Below are 22,037 nucleotides of genomic sequence, written 5' to 3'. Positions count from 1 at the left end.
AGGGCTATCATGTCCCCTCTCAACCTCCTTTTCTCCAGGCTGAACATTCCCAAGTCCCTCAACCTATCTTCATATATATGACTGGGGTAGTGGTGCTCTGTATTCTTGGGAGCTTGAGGGGGGGGCAACAATGAGAGGGGCTTCTGGAGTTCTGGGCCTGCTAGTGAACCTCCTGTTGGCCCCTGGGTTTTGGCCACTGTGTGACACAGAGTGCTGGACTGGATGGGCCACTGGCCTGATCCAACATGGCTTCCCTAACGTTCTTAAATCCACTGGTGGACCTCCTGATGGCCCCTAGGTTTCAGCCATTGTGTGACACAGAACAATGGACTGGATGGGCCATTGGCCTGAACCAACATGACTTCTCTTGTGTTCTTATGTAACATAGAAGCAATGAGTTGGAAGGGGCCACACAGGCTCTCTAATCCAAACTACAGCACATGAAAAATAAAATATTTATACAATCAAAGAATCATCATGGGCCATACAGGCCATCAAGTCCAGCCTGCTGGTCAATGCAGGATCAGCCTAAAGCATCCAGGATAAGAATCTATCCAGCCGCTGCTTATTTAAGGCTGCCAGGGAGAGGGAGTTCACCAGCTCCTTAGGCAGACGCTTTTCAGCTTCTACAGCAGTGGTTCTCTACCTGGGGGTCAGGACCCCTTTGGGGATGGAATGTCCCTTTCACAGGGGTCATGGCAGCGCAAGCAGCTTGGCTGGGGGGGGGCCCTGCCACTGTTGCTGCTCCTCCTGCAGCTGCCCACGCTTGGCCTCTAGCCACTCCAGCATTGCCTCCATCACAGTCTCTTGCCAGGTGCTCCAGGTGGTGCTGCTGCTTGGTGGGACCAGGGGCAGAACTGAACTGAGAAACCCCAGGAAAAAACCAAATTATATACATTCAAGAACAATGGATCTTCACGCTATTGGTCAGTTGTGGTTTAATTTCTGTGAAAGAACCCTTGCATAATTTTATGGTTGGGGAGCACCACAACGTGAAGAACTGTATTAAAGGGTTGCGCCATTAGGAAAGTTGAGAATCACTGTTCTATAGCCTTCCTCAGTCGTCAATAACTACTGGTTAATGTTACACATATCCAGAGCTATTGGCAAGTCCATATCAGATCAAAGTTGTGTGAATGTAGGCATCATGGGGAGGAACCCATGGGCTTATATAAGAAAGAATATAAGAAGCTCTTTGCGTAAGGCACAAGGCATAGGACAGAACGCCACCTGGTTGTGAAATATATATATATTACTCTCTGAATGTGTGTTATGTATATTTAATGTATTTGCAACCACTGAAGAAGGCTGTAGAAGCTGAAACACATCCACAAGGAAAGATAGTTAACTGTATAATCTGACATTCAGAAGAAGAAGAAGAGTTGGTTCTTATATGCCGCTTTTCCCTACCCGAAGGAGGCTCAAAGCGGCTTACAGTCGCCTTCCCTTTCCTCTCCCCACAACAGACACCCTGTGAGGTGGGTGAGGCTGAGAGAGCCCTGATATCACTGTCCGGTCAGAACAGTTTTAGCAGTGCTGTGGCGAACCCAAGGTCACCCAGCTGGTTGCATGTGGGGGAGCGCAGAATCGAACCTGGCATGCCAGATTAGAAGTCCGCACTCCTAACCACTACACCAAGCAGAAAGTGTTACATAAATCAATAAAACGTATCCAGAAGAGTCTCAAAGCGGCTTACAATCTCCTTCCCTTCTTCTCCCAACAGCAGACGCCCTGTGAGGGAGGTGAGGCTGAGAGAGCCCTGATATTACTGAAGAAGTACTGTGGCTAGGCCAAGGTCACCCAGCTGGTTGCATGTGGGGGAGCGCAGAATCGAACCTGGCATGCCAGATTACAAGTCCGCACTCCTAACCACTACACCAAACTGGCTCTCACCCACCTGTTGTTTATTTTTATATGAGCATAGTATAATACATACTTTAATTTTTATTTGTTAAAGTAAGAAAAAAGGACCCTTCACAGTGAGTATCCAGTGACCTATTCTCTCTCCGAGGCAGAGGACATCCTGGTGGGACCTCCCAAATCATTTTCTAGGTGGGTCAACATCCTCAGTAGCTAGAACGTGCTGCAGAATTCTTCTGCCAAAGGCACCCTCAGCTAAGTCACGTGTGTTCATTTTATAGTGACTCATGAAGGTGAAAATGGACAATTGCTCTTCCAAACCATCCACATATACGTTGCTTCCTTAAGAGTGGGGCTCTCCAAAATCCTCTACAGATACATCAGTTTCCCACATGGAAGATGCATCCAGCCCTGTATGCACTCACTAGACCTCTCTTGGAGCTGATCAAGGAGACACCTATCAAATGGTTGAGGATGGAGACCTTCCTCATAGCAGTAACTTTGGCCAGAAGGGTATCAGAACCAGGCGCTATCTGTTAAACCAGAGCTGTGCATTTTCCATAAAATCATAGAAAGAGTTGGAAGGGGCCATACAGGCCATCTAGTCCAGCCCCCTGCTCAACGCAGGATCAGCCCTAAGCATCCTAAAGCAAAGATAGTTACAAGAACTGGCCCTCCCTTTCTGCCAGAGGTCAACTCAACATTCCACAGGTCTCAGGAAATCTGCCTCCCATCTTTCTGTCCGAACCCCAAAACATCCGAGAGAAAGATTGTGGTACATTCTGGACATAAGGAGAGGGCTTAAAACATACATATGCAGAACCAAGCATGTCAGAAAAATGGAAAACTTGTTTATAAGCATTCCCCTTCCAAATACAAGAAAGAAAATGTCAAAATCTGCCATCAGTGCTTCTCCAGGCCTATAAGTTACACAAACTGGAAGCTCCAACTACGAATGCAGTCTTCGTCAAACATACATCAGTAGAAGAGGTGTGAAAGGCAGCCATCTGGTAGCCCGTTTCCACCTTTGTGAGTCACTATAAAATGAACACATATGATTCAGCTGACGGTGGCTCTGGCAGAAGAATTCTGCAACATGGTCTAACTACCGAAGAAAATAACCCACCCAGAAAATAAGAGCACTGCGAGGGTCTGAGGCCCTAATGAAGGGCAACATGGCCGTGTCCTTTCTCATTGGGGATGGCAGCCGGATCAATCGCCAGCCCTTACAAGGCTGTCCGATTCGATGAACGGCAGGGAGTGGGGCCTCGTTCCCAGGTCGAAGGGGGATTTGCTCACTGTTCAGCCGGCTTCTGGATTAGTTTTTGGAAAGCATTGCTGGTCTTCAAAGCCAGATTGGGACTAGTTTAAAAGAAAACAGGACACGAAAGAAACTATACTGTGACCCAAAGCAGATTTTCTTAGAGCCAGTTTGGTGAAGTGGTTAGGAGTGCGGACTTCTAATCTGGCATGCCGGGTTCGATTCTGCACTCCCCCACATGCAGCCAGCTGGGTGACCTTGGGCTCGCCACGGCACTGATAAAACTGCTCAGACCAAGCAGTAATCTCAGGGCTCTCTCAGCTTCACCCACCTCACAGGATATCTGTTGTGGGGAGAGGAAAGGGAAGGCGACTGTAAGCTGCTTTGAGCCTCCTTTGGATAGAGAAAAGCAGCATATAAGAACCAACTCTTCTTCTTCTTCAGTAGTATCAGGGCTCTCTCAGCCTCACCCACCTCACAGGGTGTCTGTTGTGGGGAGAGGAAAGGAATGGTGACTGTAAGCCACTTTGAGACTCCTTTGGGTAGAGAAAAGTGGCATATAAGAGCCAACTCTTCTTCTTCAGTAATCTCAGGGCTCTCTCAGCTTTCCCTCCCTCACAGGGTGTCTGTTGTGGGGAGATGAAAGGAATGGTGACTGTGAGCCACTTTGAGACTCCTTTGGGTAGAGAAAAGCGGCATATAAGAACCAACTCTTCTTCTTCTTAGTGATAATTGGTTTATCGGCATGGTGGTGGTGGGGAAAGACTGTTCAGGATGAAGCTGAAAAGGAAGGGGTGGGAAAAGAACGCTTTTTCAAATAGTTTCAGAGAAGCCCTTCATTGCAGGGGGAAGGTTTGCATAATCGTAATTGTGATCATGCGTTTTAACGCAATCAGATAGAGAGGGAGAAAATTGTATCTTGGAAACCCCACATCTAGTGCCCTGGTTGGGGGAATTTCAGGGGTTCCTAAGGTTCCAAACAAGCATTAATTAGGTGGGCATTCTAAGCTGATTTTAATGGCTAAATGGAGATAAGGGCTTTTATTTTGTGGGCGTGTTAATTTCTAACAACGTTCCTGCATTAATGAGCCCAGAAATAAAAAAAAAATGGCAGCAGGATCCAGGGGAATGAAACAGGAGTCAGAGAAGCAGGGAGACAGACTGGCAGGTCCATGAAAGCATGTGAAGAGTGTGGAAAGAAGAGAAAAGCCCCTTCGAATGCTGACTACATGCATTGGATTACCGCTAATTCCCTCCCCAGTTTTTCTGAACTCCAAAAAGCTGCAGGATGGAAGCCTTTCCTCTGAATCTGTGCCTGAGGAGCCCGATTTTAGTGTGAAATTGCAGAAACTCCATGCAGCTAAAAGGGTGCTAACTCACAATTTTAGGTTACTGCGGAAACAGCCTCAGAAAAATATTGCCTGGCTGTTAAATTTTAGCGGCTCTGAAATGCTGGCTTTTCCCACCTCTGTTCCTTACCTGGATATCCCAGACTAGCCCAGTTTCGTCAGAATATGGAAGCAAAGCTGGATTGGTCCTAGTTAGTACTTGGCTGGCAAACCTCCAAGGAATAGCAAGCAATGGCTAACCACCTCTGAATGTCTTTGCCTTGAAAGCCCTAGGAATCTGCTGTAAGTCAGTGGTGATGGTGGCAAAACATTCGGAAGCTCATTCCACCAGGTCGGGGCCATGATCAAAAAGGCCAGGCTCAGGCCGGGGCCAGGTGTACTTCTCTGGGGCCAGGGGCCTGTAATTATTGTAATAGCTTAATACCCACTGAGCTAAGAGTTTGGCTAAGAGCATAAGGAGACAAGTGGTCAGTTCATAGTCTGAGGAAGTGTGCTTGCACTTGAAAGCTCACGCCTTGAATAAATCTTTGTTGGTCTTAAAGGTGCCACTGGACTCTGATTTTTTTAAAAAGTGGTCCATCAGATAGGCTGGGCCCAAGCTGCGGTTTTAAAAGAGGGAACCGTGATGGAGGAAAGGAGACTTATTTCCCCAAACCACCAAGGTTTTTTTTTTCTTTTTCCGGGGGGGGGGGGGATGCTCCTTTTTAAAAAGGAAAAAAAACACCGAAGAAAACCAGCAATCAAAACCTGGAAGGACTACAACGCTTACTGAAGGCTGCAGAAGACTCAAAAGCTAGTTAACTTCTGCTACAAGAGAAACATGTTTAAACTGCAAACCATGGTTGATACATAAGCAATTCCTAACAAAACGACTACCCCTTTCTTGCTTCCCTCACCACGTTACCTGTTTTTGAGTTCATGCAACCACCAAGTCAAGAAGCATTAAATTTTTAGTCTCTATAGCAGCCTTTTTCTACCAGAGTTTTGTGAAAACTCTTGTGAAAGTTTCTCGATGGCCCTGGTTTTCTTGAATGGATGAGAATGAATTATTTCTATATATTTTTTAAATGTGCTAAATATTTATCAGGTGATATGATAATACATTTATTTTATTGTATTTTTCTATTTGTATCCCACCGCTCCTGGCATCCTGGCTCGGTCATGTCAATTCTCCCACTCCCAAAATGGCCAGTGATGGGCCTGGAGGGAGGAGAAGTAGAAGGGTCATGGGTGGGCATGTGCAGTTATGTTTACCAACCATATTCTGCACAGTCGCACCTCTTCTGGGGCTTCCCGAAGGCTGCACCAAAGTGATTTACAAAGGTATAATCCTCAGAACTTGGAAGTACTCAGCGGCACTTTCGTCCACGGAAACATGTATGGGACCAGGCAGGCATCAATAGTTCCATTTTAGAGATAGGTACAATTTCGAGGCACCATTCAGAAACTCAAGTCCAGCTACTTTCTCATTGAAGTACTTCTAGACTACTGACAGGGATAGACAACAGAATACAGAGCACATATTAGAATGTTTGGACACTGTAACTTATTTCAGACAGGTAAGTAATTTAATGCACCTACACTCCAACAGACCGGGATATGACCTCAAGTTACATAGTACATTTCTGTAGCTCTTTGCAAGACATTAATAATTAGTTTGTGCAAAAATCTAAAAGACTGGTAATGTCAAAATATTAAACCCCCCCCCCCAAATATTAACAGCTTACACTGAACAAAATTTTCCACTTACATCAGTGATTTATTAGTTATATATTGGGTCATACCAGAGCATCTTGTGGCGCAGAGTGGTAAGGCAATAGATATGCAAGGCTGAAATCTCTGTCCATGAGACTGGGAGTTCAATCCCAGCAGCCGGCTCAAGGTTGACTCAGCTTTCCATCCTTCCGAGGTCGGTAAAATGAATACCCAGCTTGCTGGGGGGGTAAACGGTAATGACTGGGGAAAGCACTGGCAAACCACCCCGTATTGTCTGCCATGAAAACGCTAGAGGGGGTCACCCCAAGGGTCAGATATGACTCAGTGCTTGCACAGGGGATACCTTTACTTTTTATTGGGTCATAACAGCTTGATATAAAAGAACCTGATATTTTACTTGAGAAGGTATGGCGACCCATTAGATGAATCTGCCACCTGAAACTCACTGGAAGCAAAAGAGGCTGAGGAAACACAGACTTCTCTTCCTTTCTGTGCATAATCCTGAGGAAGAGTCAGAGCATACCAAGACATTCTGAACCAGCTCATTCTGTTAATGGCAAGCATGAAAGAATCTCAGCATCCCTTTCCACACCCCAAAGAGTATACTCCTCTCTCTGACCGGATAGAAAGGGGGTATGGATGTGGTTCTAAGCAAGCAAACAAGAGACCAGCTTCCTGCCTAGGGTCAGGCTCTCCAACTCTGTGAACCACATGGGCACTTTTGGGGTTTTCATAACTGCAAGTGGACACCCCCAACAAGTAGCTGCCACGGAAGCTAGGTCTAATTGTCAGCTTCCTGGAAGTTCCCAGCCAAGCAAAAATAAGTATCTCCACAGGTGTTTCCTGAAGACACAAAGGCAATATCTCCTAGCCTCTTCAAAGACACCTACCACTCCGAAAACACAGAGGAAGGCCCACATCAGCTTTTTCCTTTAAGGTTTGAAAAGATCAACTGGGAAAATTGAGCACCTGAAATCCCACAAGCAGCATTGGGGACCACCAACTCAGCAAGCTGAATAAGAGAGATTTGTGGTTCTTTATGATCCCATAATGACAGATTTTATCTTTCTGGGCTCCAAGATCACTGCAGATGGGGACTGCAGCAAAGAAATTAAAAGACGCTTGCTCCTGGGGAGGAAAGCTATGGCAAATCTAGACAGCATCCTAAAAAGCAGAGACATCACCCTGCCAACAAAAGTGTGTTTAGTCAAGGCTATGGTCTTCCCAGTTGCAATGTATGGCTGCGAAAGTTGGACCATAAGGAAGGCCGAGCATCAAAGAATTGAGGCTTTTGAACTCTGGTGCTGGAGAAAACTCTTGTGAGTCCCTTGGACTGCAAGGCGAACAAACCGGTCAGTCCTAGAGGAGATCAGCCCTGACTGCTCTTTAGAAGGCCAGATCCTGAAGATGAAACTCAAATACTTTGGCCACCTCATGAGAAGGAAGGACTCCCTGGAGAAGAGCCTAATGCTGGGAGCGATCGAGGGCAAAAGAAGAAGGGGACGACAGAGAATGAGGTGGCTGGATGGGGACACTGAAGCAGTTAGTTCAAGCTTAAATGGGCTCCGGGGAATGGTAGAGGACAGGAAGGCCTGGAGGATCATTGTCCATGGGGTCGCGATGGGGTCGGACACAACTTCGCACCTAACAACAACAAATGATCCCATCACAGATTCAAGCCTGTTTTTAAGAAGTGTTTTCCCCCATGCACAGAAATTAAAAAAAAAAACAACCCCCAGTCTTTCCACAGGGGCGAGTCCTCGACCCTCCGCTGTCACTTACCTGGCCCTCTTCCGCCCAGGTGAGCCCCACCTGCGCCGCCCCTTCTCACCTTAAAATACATAGGGACCTCCTCCTCCTCCTCCTCTTCAGCGGACGTCGTCGTCGCCACCGCCGTGCTGGTCCTTGGGGGCACCTGGAGGGCGCCCGGGAAGGCGGTTCCCCCGGAGGAGGCCGCGCGGGACACCAGCCGCGGTAACCTCAGCAACCTCTGCACGCCCGCCAGGCTCCTCCAAGCCGCCATGGTGGAGAAACCCGCCGGAAGCGGAAATCGGGCCCTACACCGGAAGGGGCGGGGAAAGCGGAAACTGAGCGGGCTTCTCGAGTGCGAAAGGTTCTAGGAAAGGCCCGGGTCTTAAAGGGGACGACGAGAGAAAATTGATGTCCCCCGACTTTTTTTTATCTTAAAGGGTAAAAGCCAACCGGCGTGGCCAAACTGTAGCGTTCCAGAGGTCCATGGACTGCAATTCCCATCAGCCCTTGCTATGCTGCCCAGCTGGCAAGGTCTCATGGGAATTGCAGTCCGTGCACCTCTGGAGAGCTGCTGTTTGGCCACCCCGAGGGCTATTTGAGGGAATAAAACGGGGGTTGATAAGTTTCCGGCGATGCAGGCAGTTAGATTCAAGTGGGTGGCCGTGTTGGTCTGAAGTAGCCCAACAAAGATTGAGTCTACTGATCTTTGTTGCATTTTGTCAGAGGGAAGTGTGCATGCACATGAAACTCACGCCTTGAATAAATCTTTGTTGGTCTTAAAGGTGCTATTGGATTAAATTTTTGTTGACAGGCAGTTAGATGCTGTTTAAGCCGGTAACACGTTGGAACTGAGCATTATTATTTGGATCTCACTGTTATTTTAAACTCTTTGTAAAATCCTCCCTTCCTTCTATTGTTTGCAGCCGTTAATATAAATTCTTGCATAGCATAGCCTTTATTGGCACAGAAAAATCTTATAGTTAAGAGAATCAATTACAGTTGCAACATAAATTGAATCAGGTATTACAATGTAATGTATTCGATTTGCAATACCTCATTGTCAGGTGCAGTAACCTTGCAACAGTTTAATGCCGTCTGGATTTTGATTAGACATGAGGGAAAGTACCGTGAAATTGGCAGATTGACATGTCTTCTTCTTAAACAAGAAATTTAAGACCATGTTACAAATGTGTCAGACAAGGATCTGGGGAATCCAGGTTCGAATCCGCACGCCTGCCATACACATTTGCTAAGTGACCCTGAATCAGTCAAACATGCGGCCTAGCCTGCCACATAGGCTTGCGAAAACAGACTGGAGGTAGAGGAAATTATGTAAGCCACTTTGGAGCCCCAGTGGGGATGAAAAGCGGATTTTTCTCTCACTTTGTATACCACCCTCCCCTAAGGCTCAGTGCAGTTCACAAGAACAAACCAGAACAATACATTAAACTGACTGATTATAATATGTAAAGATAACAATAATAAACAGAGAATAGCATTCCAACAGTGAAGAATCTAACAGGCCCATGGTTGGTCAGATCTATTGCATAGGTTCAAGAGAGGAAGGTTTGGGGCCCTGTAGGTTTGGTTTGGGTTAACCTCAGCCAACTGCCTGGTGGAGGAACCCCCTTTTGCAGGCCCTGCGGAACTGTTTTAGTTCCGCCAGGGTCCTGATCTCCTCTGGGAACTCGTTCGGCCATGATAAGGCTTCACGGGAGAGTGGTATATAAATTAAATAATAATAATAAAATCTTATAATAATAATAATAAAAAGAGGAAAGGTATGAACCATACTAAAACAGAGTCGCTTTCATGTATTACTCTGATTAAAACATTTTATCTGTATATCTTATCTGCGTCGTACATTCTCTTTTTATGTGTGATTTTGTGATTTGTGATGCTGTCATCCTCCCTGAAACTCCAGAGTTAGGGCGGAGGCCAAATCCCAAAAGCAATTAATTAACTAAATCTAGAGGAGGCTGGTTCGGGGGCAGAGGCATTCCCCGGATTCTTTCCGAATTTCTCTTTCTCCCTTTTTATCCCATGCCCGCATCTTTCATGTTAAGTCCTCTTAAGCCTCTAGTGCGCATGCGCGAGACTTCTGTCGTGGGAGCCGGTCGGCTTCCCTCGAGACGCTGTCGCCCGAGCACGCGGGGACGAGCGTCATGTCCCCACCAATGCCGTCGCAGAGTGGGCGGGCCCTGCGCGAACCCGCGGGCCAATAGCCTCTCGCTCGGCGCGCGCAGGCGCAGAAGGGCCAATCCGTCCGGTGTCCCCGACGCCGAGCGTCTACAGACGGGGAGGCGGAGGGGGCGCTGCGCAGCCGCCGCCGCCATCTTGTGAGGCGGGTCGTGCGCAAGGCAGCCCCGGGGCCGTCGGGTGACTCTTCTCCTCGGCCCACCGCCCACTCGGCCAGGTGAGCGAAGGCGGCGGGCGGGAGAGGGGCGGTGGGTGGGCCCGGCCTGGGGCCCCTGGCCGGCGGGGAAGGCGTGAGGGCTGGCCCGGTGCTCCCGGTTGTGCCGGGCCTGGAAAGGCTGCGAAACCAGCTGTTGGAGTCCCCCGTGACTCTAAGCAGGGGTAGTCAAACTGCGGCCCTCCAGATGTCCATGGACTACAATTCCCATGAGCCCCTGCCAGCAAATGCTGGCAGGGGCTCATGGGAATTGTAGACCATGGACATCTGGAGGGCCGCAGTTTGACTACCCCTTCTTAAGGGAGCGGAGCGGCTGCTGTCAGAGCCACCTTCCATGTTCAGAAGTGGATAACAGGCCTTTTTTCATTACTGAAGAAGAGGAATCTCTGGGGTTTTTTTTATACCCCGCTTTTCACGACCTGAAGGAGCCTCAAAGTGGCTTACAGTCGCCTTCCTTTCCTCTCCCCTCAACTGACACCTGGGAGGGAGGTGAGGCTGAGAGAGCCCTGAGATTACTGAAAAAATACTGTTCCATGTATTGTTTATATGTTTAATGTAAACTGCCCTGAACCTCTGGGGAGGGCGGTATAGAAATATAATAATAAATATAAAATAAATAAAAGAGAAAAGTTGGTTCTTATATGCCGCTTTTCTTCACCTAAAGGAGTCTCAAAGCGGCTTATAATCCTTCCTCTCCCCACAATTAACACTTGGGAGGTAGGTGGGGCCTGAGAGAGGAGTGCTGTGTGAGAACAGCTCAAACTAAATCAGTAGCCCCTTTAAGACCAACAAAGGTTTATTCAAGGCGTGAGCTTTGGAGTGCAAGCACTCTTCCTCAGACTTAATGGGCAACCATCATAATAGTGAAGGTATAAGGTAGAAGCTAATTATGGTAAACTAGTAAACTGTGTCACACCATCCACATTCAGCTGTACGATGCCATTTGGTAATTCTTTGCTAAAACAGCCAATTATTCCCCTTGAGTTGGACTCTAATTTTGTTGTGCTATTTCAGACCAGCTCTAACTAGGACTGTGACAAGACCAAGACCACCCAGTTGGCTGCTCATGGTGGTGTGGGGAATCCAACTCAGCTGGCCAGCAACCACTCTTAACTATGGTGCCTTGCTGGCTCTCCAACTGGGAATGCATTTAATCACTGGCCTTGGTATTTTTATCCCCACTACTATGTTTTTTCCAAACTGGAGTTGAACCGAAACCTTATAAACTTAGCTTGTGGTTGTAGCAAGGCTCTTGAAATGGCTAAAAATCTCCATTATGTTGTACGTTTGTTGGATATTTTCATGAGGCTGTTCACTAAGTCGATGCAAATGTACTGTCTCCTTCTGTATGTAGTTTGGTGACATCCATTGTATGGTCTGAAGTGTGCAGGCACACAAAAGTTTGTACCTTCAATTAAACTTGGTTGGGCTTGAAGGTGCCACCGGCAGACTCTGTTCAGCTACCTTTCATAAAGGTGAAGTGCTGGCAGGTAACCACACCTGTAGAATAGAGTTGCTAATTTTGGACTGGGAATGCCCTGGAGATTTTTGGGGTGGAGCCTGGGTAGGACAGAGTTTGGGGAGGTGTTGTCAGGTTGTCCACGGTCAGGTGGGGCCTGGAGGACTGCTGGAATTTCCGTGGATTTCCAGGTTGAAAAAGATCAGTTTCGCTGGAGAAAAATTTGATTTGTGGAGTTAACTTTATGTAATTATGCCTCCCAACTTCCCTCACCAAACCTCACTCCCCAGGCTCCAACCCCAGATTTCCAGGAATTTCCCAACCTGGACTTGTCAAATCTGCCTCAGTGGGATATAATGCCTTAGAGCAGCAAAAGCTGGCAGGGGCTCATGGGAATTGTAGTCCATGGACATCTTGAGGGCCACAGTTTGACTATGCCTGGAGCAAACGGTCTAAAAGTGCCATTGTCTTCAGGGGGACTGATCTCTGTAGTGTGGAAGAACTCCAGGTGCCACCTGGAAGTTGGCAACTTCAGTTGTTTATGGATAATATGAGTGTACTTGGAGAGAACAATATCTCGTTCATAGTGGCACCGAAACCTCAGGCAACGCATGTTTCATCACCAATGGGATGAAATGAATTCAAAATAAATTCTGTCTAAATATCCAGAAGTTCCTGGAAGCTAGAGTGGTTTCTCAGTGGAACAGGCTTCCTTGGGTCTTCCTTATATGCCTTCCATCCTAATACTAGCCATAACCAATCCTGTTTAGCTTCCAATAGCTGATGAGATCGGGCTCCTTTTTCAGTGGAGTTGGGTGAGATTGAGCCTGTGATCTTCTGCCAGGGTTGCCAACCTCCAGGAGGTGGCTGGAGATCGGGGATTACAGCTGATCTTCAGGCAACAGAGACCACTGCACCTGGAAGGATTTGGGAGCCTTGGGAGCTGGACATGATAGCATTGTGCCCCATTGAAGACCCTCCTTTACCCTAACCCTGTCCTCCCTATGCTGCACCCTCCCACCCAATCTCCCAAATATTTCCCAACCGGGAGCTGGCAAACTTCACTACTGCTGAGCCGTCCCCATAAACGTAATTTATTTATTATTTATTTAGAGATTTATACTGCCCTTCCATACATAGAACACCAAAGGGTAATGACATAGAAGACTGTAACAATATAACAATCATAACATAACATGTTAACCAGAACAATATTTTAAATAGGAACAGTAATATTGACAAAATCCTTGGATAGATAAGATTGTTTGGTCATGGGAGGGGGCGCCTGAGGGGCGGGCAGGATCAGCAGATGTAGTGATCAGTTTGCCTCAAGCAAATGCCTGGTGGAGGAGCTCCCTTTGCAGGCCCTGTGGAATTGTGGAAGATCAGGCAGGGCCTGCAATGCTATGAGATGTATGCTGGACCTCTACAGCAGTGGTCCCCAACCTTTTTATCACCGGGGACCACTCAACACTTGACAATTTTACTGAGGCCCGGTGGGGGGGGGTAGTTTACTCCTCTACTCTCAACCACTGCCCTAATGCTCTCTGGTCGCTATGGTAATGTTTAAACATCCCTTCAAAATAAGATACAGACACGCCACAACAATGAACATAAGGAACATTTTATTTTCATGGAAATTTTAACTCATGACAATGACAAATCAATGGGAACCCTGAGCTTGTTTCTCTGCAACGAGATAGTCCCATCTGGGAGGGATGGGAGACAATGACACCCGAAGTGTGTTGTAAAGGGCCGGGGGAGGGGAGAAGGCCTCCTTCGGGGCCCACCTCCAGTTAGTCGAAGTACCACATGTGGTCCACAGCCCACAGGTTGGGGATCACTACTCTACAGAACTGGAATGTACAATAGATACAAATAAGAGAATTTGGTATCTCTTTTAGACAGTTTAGGTCCAGGACACTTGAAAGGTTGACTTTCCCCCACATCAACCTGCCTGGTAACTGCATTCAGCGCCTTAGGCCTGGTTACTTTCTGGCATGAACATGGTGGTAACCAGGACAGGGGATTTCCAGTAATAGCGAGGACGACATTTTAGGTGTTAGTCCATTTTTTTGGTGCCACAATAAAGTCTTTAAGGTGTACAAAGCCCTACCATATTTATGTTATTGTGTAGCGTTCTTTTCAAAATAGAATTGTATGTACGTACACGGAGAGAAAAACAACCCGTAAAGAGTAACCTCAGAAGGGCAAGCAATGCAGGACAGCCAACAAGTCTGTAATGTTTGTATTCAAAGCTTAGAACTGGAGGTAAACCAGCATTTTGTTGCACTAGAACATTCTGTATCGAATGTACTCATAAAGAAAGCCATTTTGGGATTGGTCCAATGGCCCATCTAGTCTAACACTTTTGACACACAGTGGGAATAACCTGGGTGCTGTTGGGTGGTCCACCAGCAGGGCCAGAACTCCAGAAGAAGAGTTGGTTCTTATATGCCGCTTTTCCTCCTCCTCCTTTATCTTCTTCAACTCTTGTTTGGCTCTGGTCTCTTCTTCACCTCTCCCTTGTCATGGTTGTGCATGGTTTTCTCTTCCCAGAAGAAATTGCTCTCCGTTTCCTGAAAATCCCCGAACATCTTTTCCAGTGCATGGTAATACATGTTACACAATATGTTGCATTCCGCCTTCAGAGCATAACAAAATGCTTGCAATAACCTGAAGGCTTAGCTGAGAAAACCCATTATTCCAAAGGCACGGGGATGGATTATCTGCACGCTAAGCTGCAGTTCAGAGAGGCTGAAGTTCAGTTCTGTTTATTTCATAACATGTTTTGCCAGCCCCTTCAGCTCTTTATCCTTTCTTTTACAATTATTTTCCCTTTGTCTTTGCTGGAAACAAGCCTTTGGACGTGTGAGGTGAGGGCCAGAACGATGCTTTGTCCCATTCTAAACCCTATTTAACAGGACCACGACTCGCAAACTCACTTCAAGTCGTGCTTTCTGATTTAGTTTGACAGACGATCGCAAACGACGGTTCATCAGTTCAGCCAAACGTGGGATTTCACAATAAATAACTTATAACAATTTAAATTTTAAAATAGGTAAAAGTAAAGGTATCCCCTGTGCAAGCACCGGGTCATCTCTGACCCTGGGGGTGACGCCCTCTAGCGTTTTCTTGGCAGACTCAATACGGGGTGGTTTGCCAGTGCCTTCCCCAGTCATTACCATTTACATCCCAGCAAGCTGGGTACTCATTTTACCGACCTCGGAAGGACGGAAGGCTGAGTCAACCTTGAGCCGGCTGCTGGGATCGAACTCCCAGCCTCATGGGCAGACAGCTTCAGAATGCATTTCTGCTGCCTTACCACTCTGCGCCACAAGAGGCTCTTCAATTTTATTTAAAAATAATCAACAATAAAAACGAACTTCGAGACAGAGACAATGTCCTGTCTCTCTGTTTATTAATGGACGGATTCTGTTATACTATCAAATGCTCCTTTGCCTGTACATCTTGAATGCATTGTTATTGCCTGCCAGCGAGGCTCTTCAATGTCCACAGAGCAAATGGGTCAGGGTGCGCATAAGAGATGAACGGGCTCAAATCAGATGCTGGAACCACTAGGCCAGTGGTTCTCAACCTTCCTACTGTTCCTCGTCTTGTGGTGACCCCCAACTGTAAAATTATGCAAGTGTCCGTTCACAGAAATTAAACCGCAACTGAGCAATGGCGTGAAGAACCATTGTTCATGATTGTATATAAATTGGTTTTCCCCTGGGGTTTCTCAGTTCAGTTCTGCCTCTTGTCCCACCATGCCGATCTCGTTCTTTTCCGCTGCTCCAGACAGACAAACGCTCTATCTCGATCTACCCCGCAAAGCTGTTGTGTGGATGACACCCTCCCTCCTGCTTGCCCTGCCGCGACCCCTGTGAAAGGGCTGTTTGACCCCCAAAGCGGTCCCGACCCCCATGTTGAGAACCACTGCATTGGAATGTTCCACCCTCCACTTATCTATGCATTGCTCTTGGCCATGATACCCAATTTGTTCCCAGGACTGGAGTGACATTCTTTGACTCTTACTAGTTCGAAGAAGAATCAAAGAATCTAGTATTACTAATACCAGTGAGGTTATGAGTGTGGCAGCTGGTCAGGAGATGAGCTAGGATGGGTGGCAGAGAGGACTACACACCTCCAGAAATTTCCTTTTCCTTGTGCCAAACCCTGAAGTGAATCAGAAGGCCCCTTTCAAAAGAGCAGTCGTTCCTGGCTTAGGTGACCATTGACCGTGACTAGCAAGGATTAGTGCCAGCACCAGAGACGTGTCTGCCAACCCATTGAATCAGTCACTGACAGAAACACTCCAGTCCCCAGAGTTGTTCTCTCTTGCCCCGGAGGGACAGACCAGAACCGATGGGATGAAATGAATTCAAAAGAAATTCTGTCTAAACATCCGGAAGAAGTTCCTGACAGTCAGAGCAGTTCCTGACAGTCAGAACAACAGGCTTCCTTGGAAGGGGGTGGGTTCTCCATCTTTGGAACTTTTTAAACAGAGGCTGGAGAGCCAACTGACAGAAAGGCTGATTGTGTGAAGGCTCAAGGGGGTGGCAGGTGACAGTGGATGAGCGATAGGGTTGTGAGTGTCCTGCATAGTGAAGGGGGTTGGACTAGATGACCCAGGAGGTCCCTTCCAACTCTGTTATTCTATGATTCCAGAGTAAGGATGTTGCTCGTGCTGTCATTAGTGATCATATACCACAGTAGCGCAACCAGCTTGGAAATCAGCCTCCGGCTTCCATTCACCTGCAGCTGCACGCAAAAGCTTATTGCTAATATGGCACACCAGTAATCATGATGTGTTCTTTGCATTTCTCTTTATTTTTAGGTTTTGTCCTCATTTCCTCTTCTGTTCTTTCTTTATCCGTCGTTAGCTCAGTGCAGTTTTTATCCGCTTCATGCGCCTGACAAAAATAGACTCTTGCTGTGACTTGAATCCCAGCCTTTTCCATTAAAGCAGTGGGTGTTTTTTTTTTGGGGGGGGTTGTTTTTGCCAGTTTCTCTGCCCTCCACCCACTACTGCAATCGACTGATCTTCCTGAAATGCTACTCCTGGGAAACAGGGACCCCGCCCCCCCCCAAAAAAAACTGCATGAAGTGTGGATTGTAGGAATGCAATGTGGTGTGTGTGTCTGGAGTCTAGGTATGATTGTCAAAATTCAAAGTTATAAATGCTCCTACTGGAACTTGAACACTTCCTCAGGGCCTGCAAAACGGAGCTCCTTCACCAGGCACTTGGTTGAGGTTGACCTGTGCCATCACTTCCCAAGGGCCTGAGCCCCCTCCTCTGACACACACCATAATTCCGCCCAACCCGTTGGGCTATCAGGATGAGTTAATTTAATGCTTCCCGCATTTTTCTACTGTTCCATGTTGCTTGTTGTTTTGCTTCATTCATTATTGTTAATCTAAGTTAGCGATCCCCAACCTGTGGGCCGCAGACCACATGGGGTCCTTCGACTAATTGGAGGTGGGCCCCGAAGGACGCCTTCTCCTCCCCCCCCCCGGCCCTTTATTATTATTATTATTATTATTATTATTATTATCTTTCGATTTATTGCCCGCCACTCCCTTACGGCTCGTGGCGGGTTACAACATTTTAAAACCCCCAATAAAATCCATTAAAAACCCTCAGCAACAATTACAATAAAACATTATCGGTTAGCAAGCTAACCTGGCAAGATAGGCTAATCAACCTCCCCCTCCTACTACAAGCAGGTGGAGAGGGGATACTGATGGTACTAATACCCAATCTCAATCCCGGGTCCCGGGTCCCTGGGGGGGGGGCCTAGATGTTAGCCTCGTCCTCAACCGTAAACCTGGCGGAAGAGCTCCGTCTTGCAGGCCCTGCGGAATGATGGAAGATCTTGCAGGGCCCGCAGCTCTCCCGGGAGCTCATTCCACCAGGTAGGGGCCAGGACCGAAAAGGCCCTGGCCCTGGTCGAGGCCAGGCGTGCTTCCCTGGGGCCGGGAACGACCAGCAGATTTTCTCCCGCAGAACGTAAGGCTCTGCGGGGGGCATAGGGTGATAGGCGGTCCCTCAGGTATGTGGGTCCCAACTCGCGTAAAGCCTTGAAGGTTAAAACCAAAACCTTGAACCGGATCCGGGCAGCAATTGGCAACCAGTGCAGCTGCCTCAGCACTGGCTGAATGTGAGCCCTCCAAGGTGTACCAGTGAGGACCCTGGCAGCTGCGTTTTGCACTAGCTGGAGTTTCCGGACCAAGGACAAGGGAAGGCCCGCGTAGAGCGAGTTACAGAAATCTATTCTGGAGGTGACCGTTGCATGGATCACTGTGGCTAGGTGTTCGGGGGACAGGTAGGGTGCTAGTAGTCGGGCCTGGCGAAGCTGGAAAAATGCCTGGCCCGCTACTCTTTTGACCTGCGCCTCCAAGGTCAGGGAGGCGTCAATGATCACACCCAAATTCCTGGCCTGGGACGCGATGGTAAGGTGCGTCCCTCCCAGGGTGGGTAAACGCGCTTCCTGTTCCCGACCCCTACGTCCCAACCACAGGACCTCCGTCTTGGAGGGGTTGAGTTTCAGGCGACTCTGCTCGAACCATTCTGTCACCGCTTCCAAACATCTGGCAAATGGTTCCGGGGGAGAGTCCGGGCAGCCGTCCATGAGGAGATAGAGCTGGGTGTCATCAGCGTACTGGTGGCAACCCAGCCCAAAACTCCGCACCAGCTGGGCCAGAGGGCGCATAAAGACGTTGAACAATGTGGGAGAGAGGACTGCGCCCTGTGGGACTCCACAAGGAAGTCTGTAGGGGCACGAGAGCTCATCTCCCACTGCTACCCTCTGGGTCCGGTCCTGGAGAAAGGAGCGTATCCAGCGTAAAGCTGTGCCCCGTATCCCCGTTTCGGCGAGGCGGTGGACCAGTAGTTCATGGTCCACGGTGTCAAAAGCGGCCGACAGGTCCAGAAGAACCAGCACTGCCGACCCGCCTCTATCCAGCTGGCGACGGAGGTCATCCAACAGGGCGACCAACACCGTCTCCACCCCGTGGCCAGGTCGGAAGCCAGACTGATATGGATCGAGTGCCGAAGTTTCTTCCAAGAATGCCAGGAGCTGGTCTGCCACGGCCCTTTCAACTACCTTGCCCAGGAATGCCAAATGCGACACCGGGCGGTAGCTGTCTGGGTCCCGTGGGTCCAGCGTGGATCTTTTCAGGAGAGGGTGAACCACTGCCCCCTTCAGCTGCCCAGGGAACTCCCCGGAATCCAGGGAGAGATTGATGATATCCCTGAGCTGGCCTCCTATTCTCTGGCCACCTCCCTTGAGGAGCCAGGATGGACAGGGATCAAGGGGGCAAGTGGTCGCCCTAACCGAACCTAGCAACTTGTCCACTTCGGGTAAAGAGAGCCGTCTGAAGCCATCGAACGTCACCTCCAAAGGCGGCCAACGGGTCTCCAGTTCATTTACTGTATTAACTGTGGCGGGAAGAGCGCGGCGGAGTAACGAGACTTTGTCCGCAAAATGGCTCGCTAAAGCCTCGCAGCCTAGTTCCAATTTACTACTATTTTGGCGCCCCTCAAGGGCGGTAAGAGTTCTAACTGTCCTAAATAGTTGGGCCGGGCGAGAGCTTGCGGACGCGATTTCCGCGGCAAAATACTCCCGTTTTGCCACTTTCACCGCCATCTCATACGCCCTCATAAGCGTGCGATGAGATGTTCTCGTAGCTTCGTCGCGAGTCTTCCGCCACACTCGCTCCAGTCGTCTCACTTCCCTTTTCCTCTCCCGGAGCTCCCTGGTATACCAGGGAGCCCGTTTGAGTCGAGGGCAGAGAGGACGTTTAGGGGCGATCTCATCTATAGCAGCCGATAGGCGTGACTGCCAGTCCGCCACCAAGGCCGCTAGTGAGTCGCCAGGAGGCATCGGGTCCCGCAGAGCATTCCGGAATCCAATTGGATCCATGAGTCTCCGCGGGCGGGCTAAAATATGCCCGCCGCCCAACTGGGGAGGGGGTGGCATCTTGAGCCGGGCCCGCAGGGCGTAGTGGTCTGACCACGGCACAGCTAATGCTGTATCCAGCTCCACTTCTATCCCAGCGCCGAAAATCAAGTCGAGTGTGTGGCCGGCGTGATGGGTGGGCCCAGCAACAAATTGCGAGAGTCCTAGTGTCGCCATGGATGACACCAAGTCTCCGCCATGGACTGGAGAGGGCGCGTCCGCATGAACGTTGAAGTCACCCAGGATCAGAAGCCTGGGGTACTGCAACGCCCAGGCGGCCGCCGCCTCCAGCAGGCGGGGCAGGACATCTGGCGGCGCGTTGGGCGGACGGTATACCAACCAGATAGCCACACTCTCGACCGAGTCCCAACCAATACCGACACACTCCACCCCCTCGATTTCCGGCGCCGGGAGAGCCCTGTGGGTGAGGACCTCCCGGACCACAATAGCCACCCCCCCTCCCCTCTTGTGGGTCCGAGATTGGTGAAGGACCGAGTAACCTGGTGGGGCCAGTTCTTTCAAGGCCGCTGTCTCGCCTTCCCTCACCCAGGTCTCGGTCACGCAAGCAAGGTCCGCCTTTGACTCTGCGATGAAATGTTGCAGAGTCGAGGCCTTGTTCTTAATCGACCTTGCATTGCACAAGACCAATGTTGGACCCTGTACCCTAGCCTCCACCCTCACATTCCTGAGGATGGGCCGGAGGTTAGAAGGGGATCGAGCACACCCAGGACGCCGGCCGTGTCTCCACGGCCGGGCCCTATACGGGGCACTAGTGCTCCCACCCCTTCTCTTGTCCAACCTCCTCCCCCGGCCATAACGCCCCTGGCCCATGATCGTTTGAATCCCGGCCCCAGCACAAGCCCCCCCCCTGTTTGGGCCTCCCTCTCCATAGTCCTGCTCCCCAGAGAGAATAACCACTAATATCCTATCTACTCCCCCACCTGGCTGCACTAACCCACCCTAACCCTCCCTACCCTATTTAACTATCACCACCCAACCCTCCCTCCCCCCACCCTACTCTAACTCGCAGCTAGTGGGTACAGGCTGTGCTGCAAGGGTGAGATCCCGCCTGTAAGGGGTTCTCCCAACCCTTGCAGTTCTTTCCCCAGCACTGCTGAGTTTTCCCTACTGTCTACTCCTCTCTGGGTATAATCCCTATCCCTATCTACTAGCCCATCCTGATACCAAGGAGGGCTAAGCCACAGAAAGAAGGAAAAGAAAAAGGAAGAATTGGTCGATATTCTTTACAACACACTTCATTGTTGTGGCGTGTCTGTATCTTATTTTGAAGGGATGTTTAAACATTACCATAGCAATCAGAGAACGTTAGAACAATGGTTGAGAGTAGAGGAGTAAACTACCCCCCCCCACCGGCCCTCAGTAAAAGGTGTTGAGTGGTCCCCGGTGATAAAAAGGTTGGGGACCACTGAATTCTAAGTGATCCTTATTGTTTCTGTTCTGTTTTATGTGAACCGCCCTAAGCCTTCGGGGAGGGCGGTATATATAAATATAATTAATATATATATATATTCTGTTAATACATAAATTAATATATAAATTCTAATTAATTAATTAAAAATTAAAATGGGGGTGGGGAACTGTCGTGCCCCTTCTGTACAGCTGTTTGGCTGACGTGCCCCTTCTGTACAGCTGTTTGGCCCCTTCTGTACAGCTGTTTGGCTGACGGCCCGATGTGCAGGCGTGGCCCGATGTGCGGGCGCGGCCTTAGGGCGCGGCCCGATGCGCGGGCGCGGTTCGCAGGTGCGGCCCGACATGTGGGCATGGCCCGCAGGTGCGGCCCGACGTGTGGGCATGGCCCGCAGGCGCGGCCCGATGCGCGGGCGCGGCCAGTCCGTGCGGGCGAGGCCCAATGCCCTGCCGGTCCCCAGCCTCGGAAAGGTTGGGGACCACTGTTCTAGATGCCCTGTCTGGCCCCTTCCAACTCTATGATTCTAGGATTCTAAGCGGTGGCTGGACAGATGCTTATCCTGGATGCTTTCATCTGATTCTGCATTGAGCAGGGGGTGGGACTAGATGGCCTGTCTGGCCCCTTCCAACTCTATGATTCTATTATTCTAAGCAGCGGATGGACGCATAACTCTCCTGGATGCTTTAGGCTGATCCTGCATTGAGCAGGGGGGTGGAACTAGATGGCTTAAATGACCCCTTCCAATAGCCCTGTGCAGCATGCCAGCACTACAGATCTGAGAAATAGTCAGGTTACTACGATATGCGCGTGCAGAATATTGGAGGGAACATCTAA

General features: G+C 49.2%; 2 protein-coding genes across 5 annotated transcripts in view; one reads left to right on the top strand and one right to left on the bottom strand.

Moving 5' to 3' along the window:
- The window catches only part of NDUFB11 (NADH:ubiquinone oxidoreductase subunit B11), a 55,960-nt gene extending 47,708 nt beyond the window's left edge, over positions 1–8,252 (bottom strand). The window contains exon 1 of the mRNA XM_077329400.1: positions 8,018–8,252. Within this exon, the coding sequence (XP_077185515.1) occupies positions 8,018–8,209 (192 nt within the window). The 5' untranslated portion in view covers positions 8,210–8,252. The remainder of the gene's footprint in view (positions 1–8,017) is intronic.
- Positions 8,253–10,180: 1,928 nt separating this feature from the next.
- RBM10 (RNA binding motif protein 10) overlaps positions 10,181–22,037 on the top strand; it is a 43,615-nt gene continuing 31,758 nt past the window's right edge. For all 4 annotated transcript variants that reach the window (XM_077329387.1, XM_077329389.1, XM_077329386.1 and 1 more), the window contains exon 1: positions 10,181–10,354. The gene's annotated coding sequence lies outside the window, so the exon portion shown is untranslated. The remainder of the gene's footprint in view (positions 10,355–22,037) is intronic.

Source organism: Paroedura picta, chromosome 3 (genome assembly GCF_049243985.1).
Source record: "Paroedura picta isolate Pp20150507F chromosome 3, Ppicta_v3.0, whole genome shotgun sequence".
NCBI lineage: Eukaryota > Metazoa > Chordata > Lepidosauria > Squamata > Gekkonidae > Paroedura > Paroedura picta.
The sequence above is the reverse complement of the archived record's forward strand: the minus strand, read 5'-3'. Positions and strand labels throughout refer to the sequence as shown.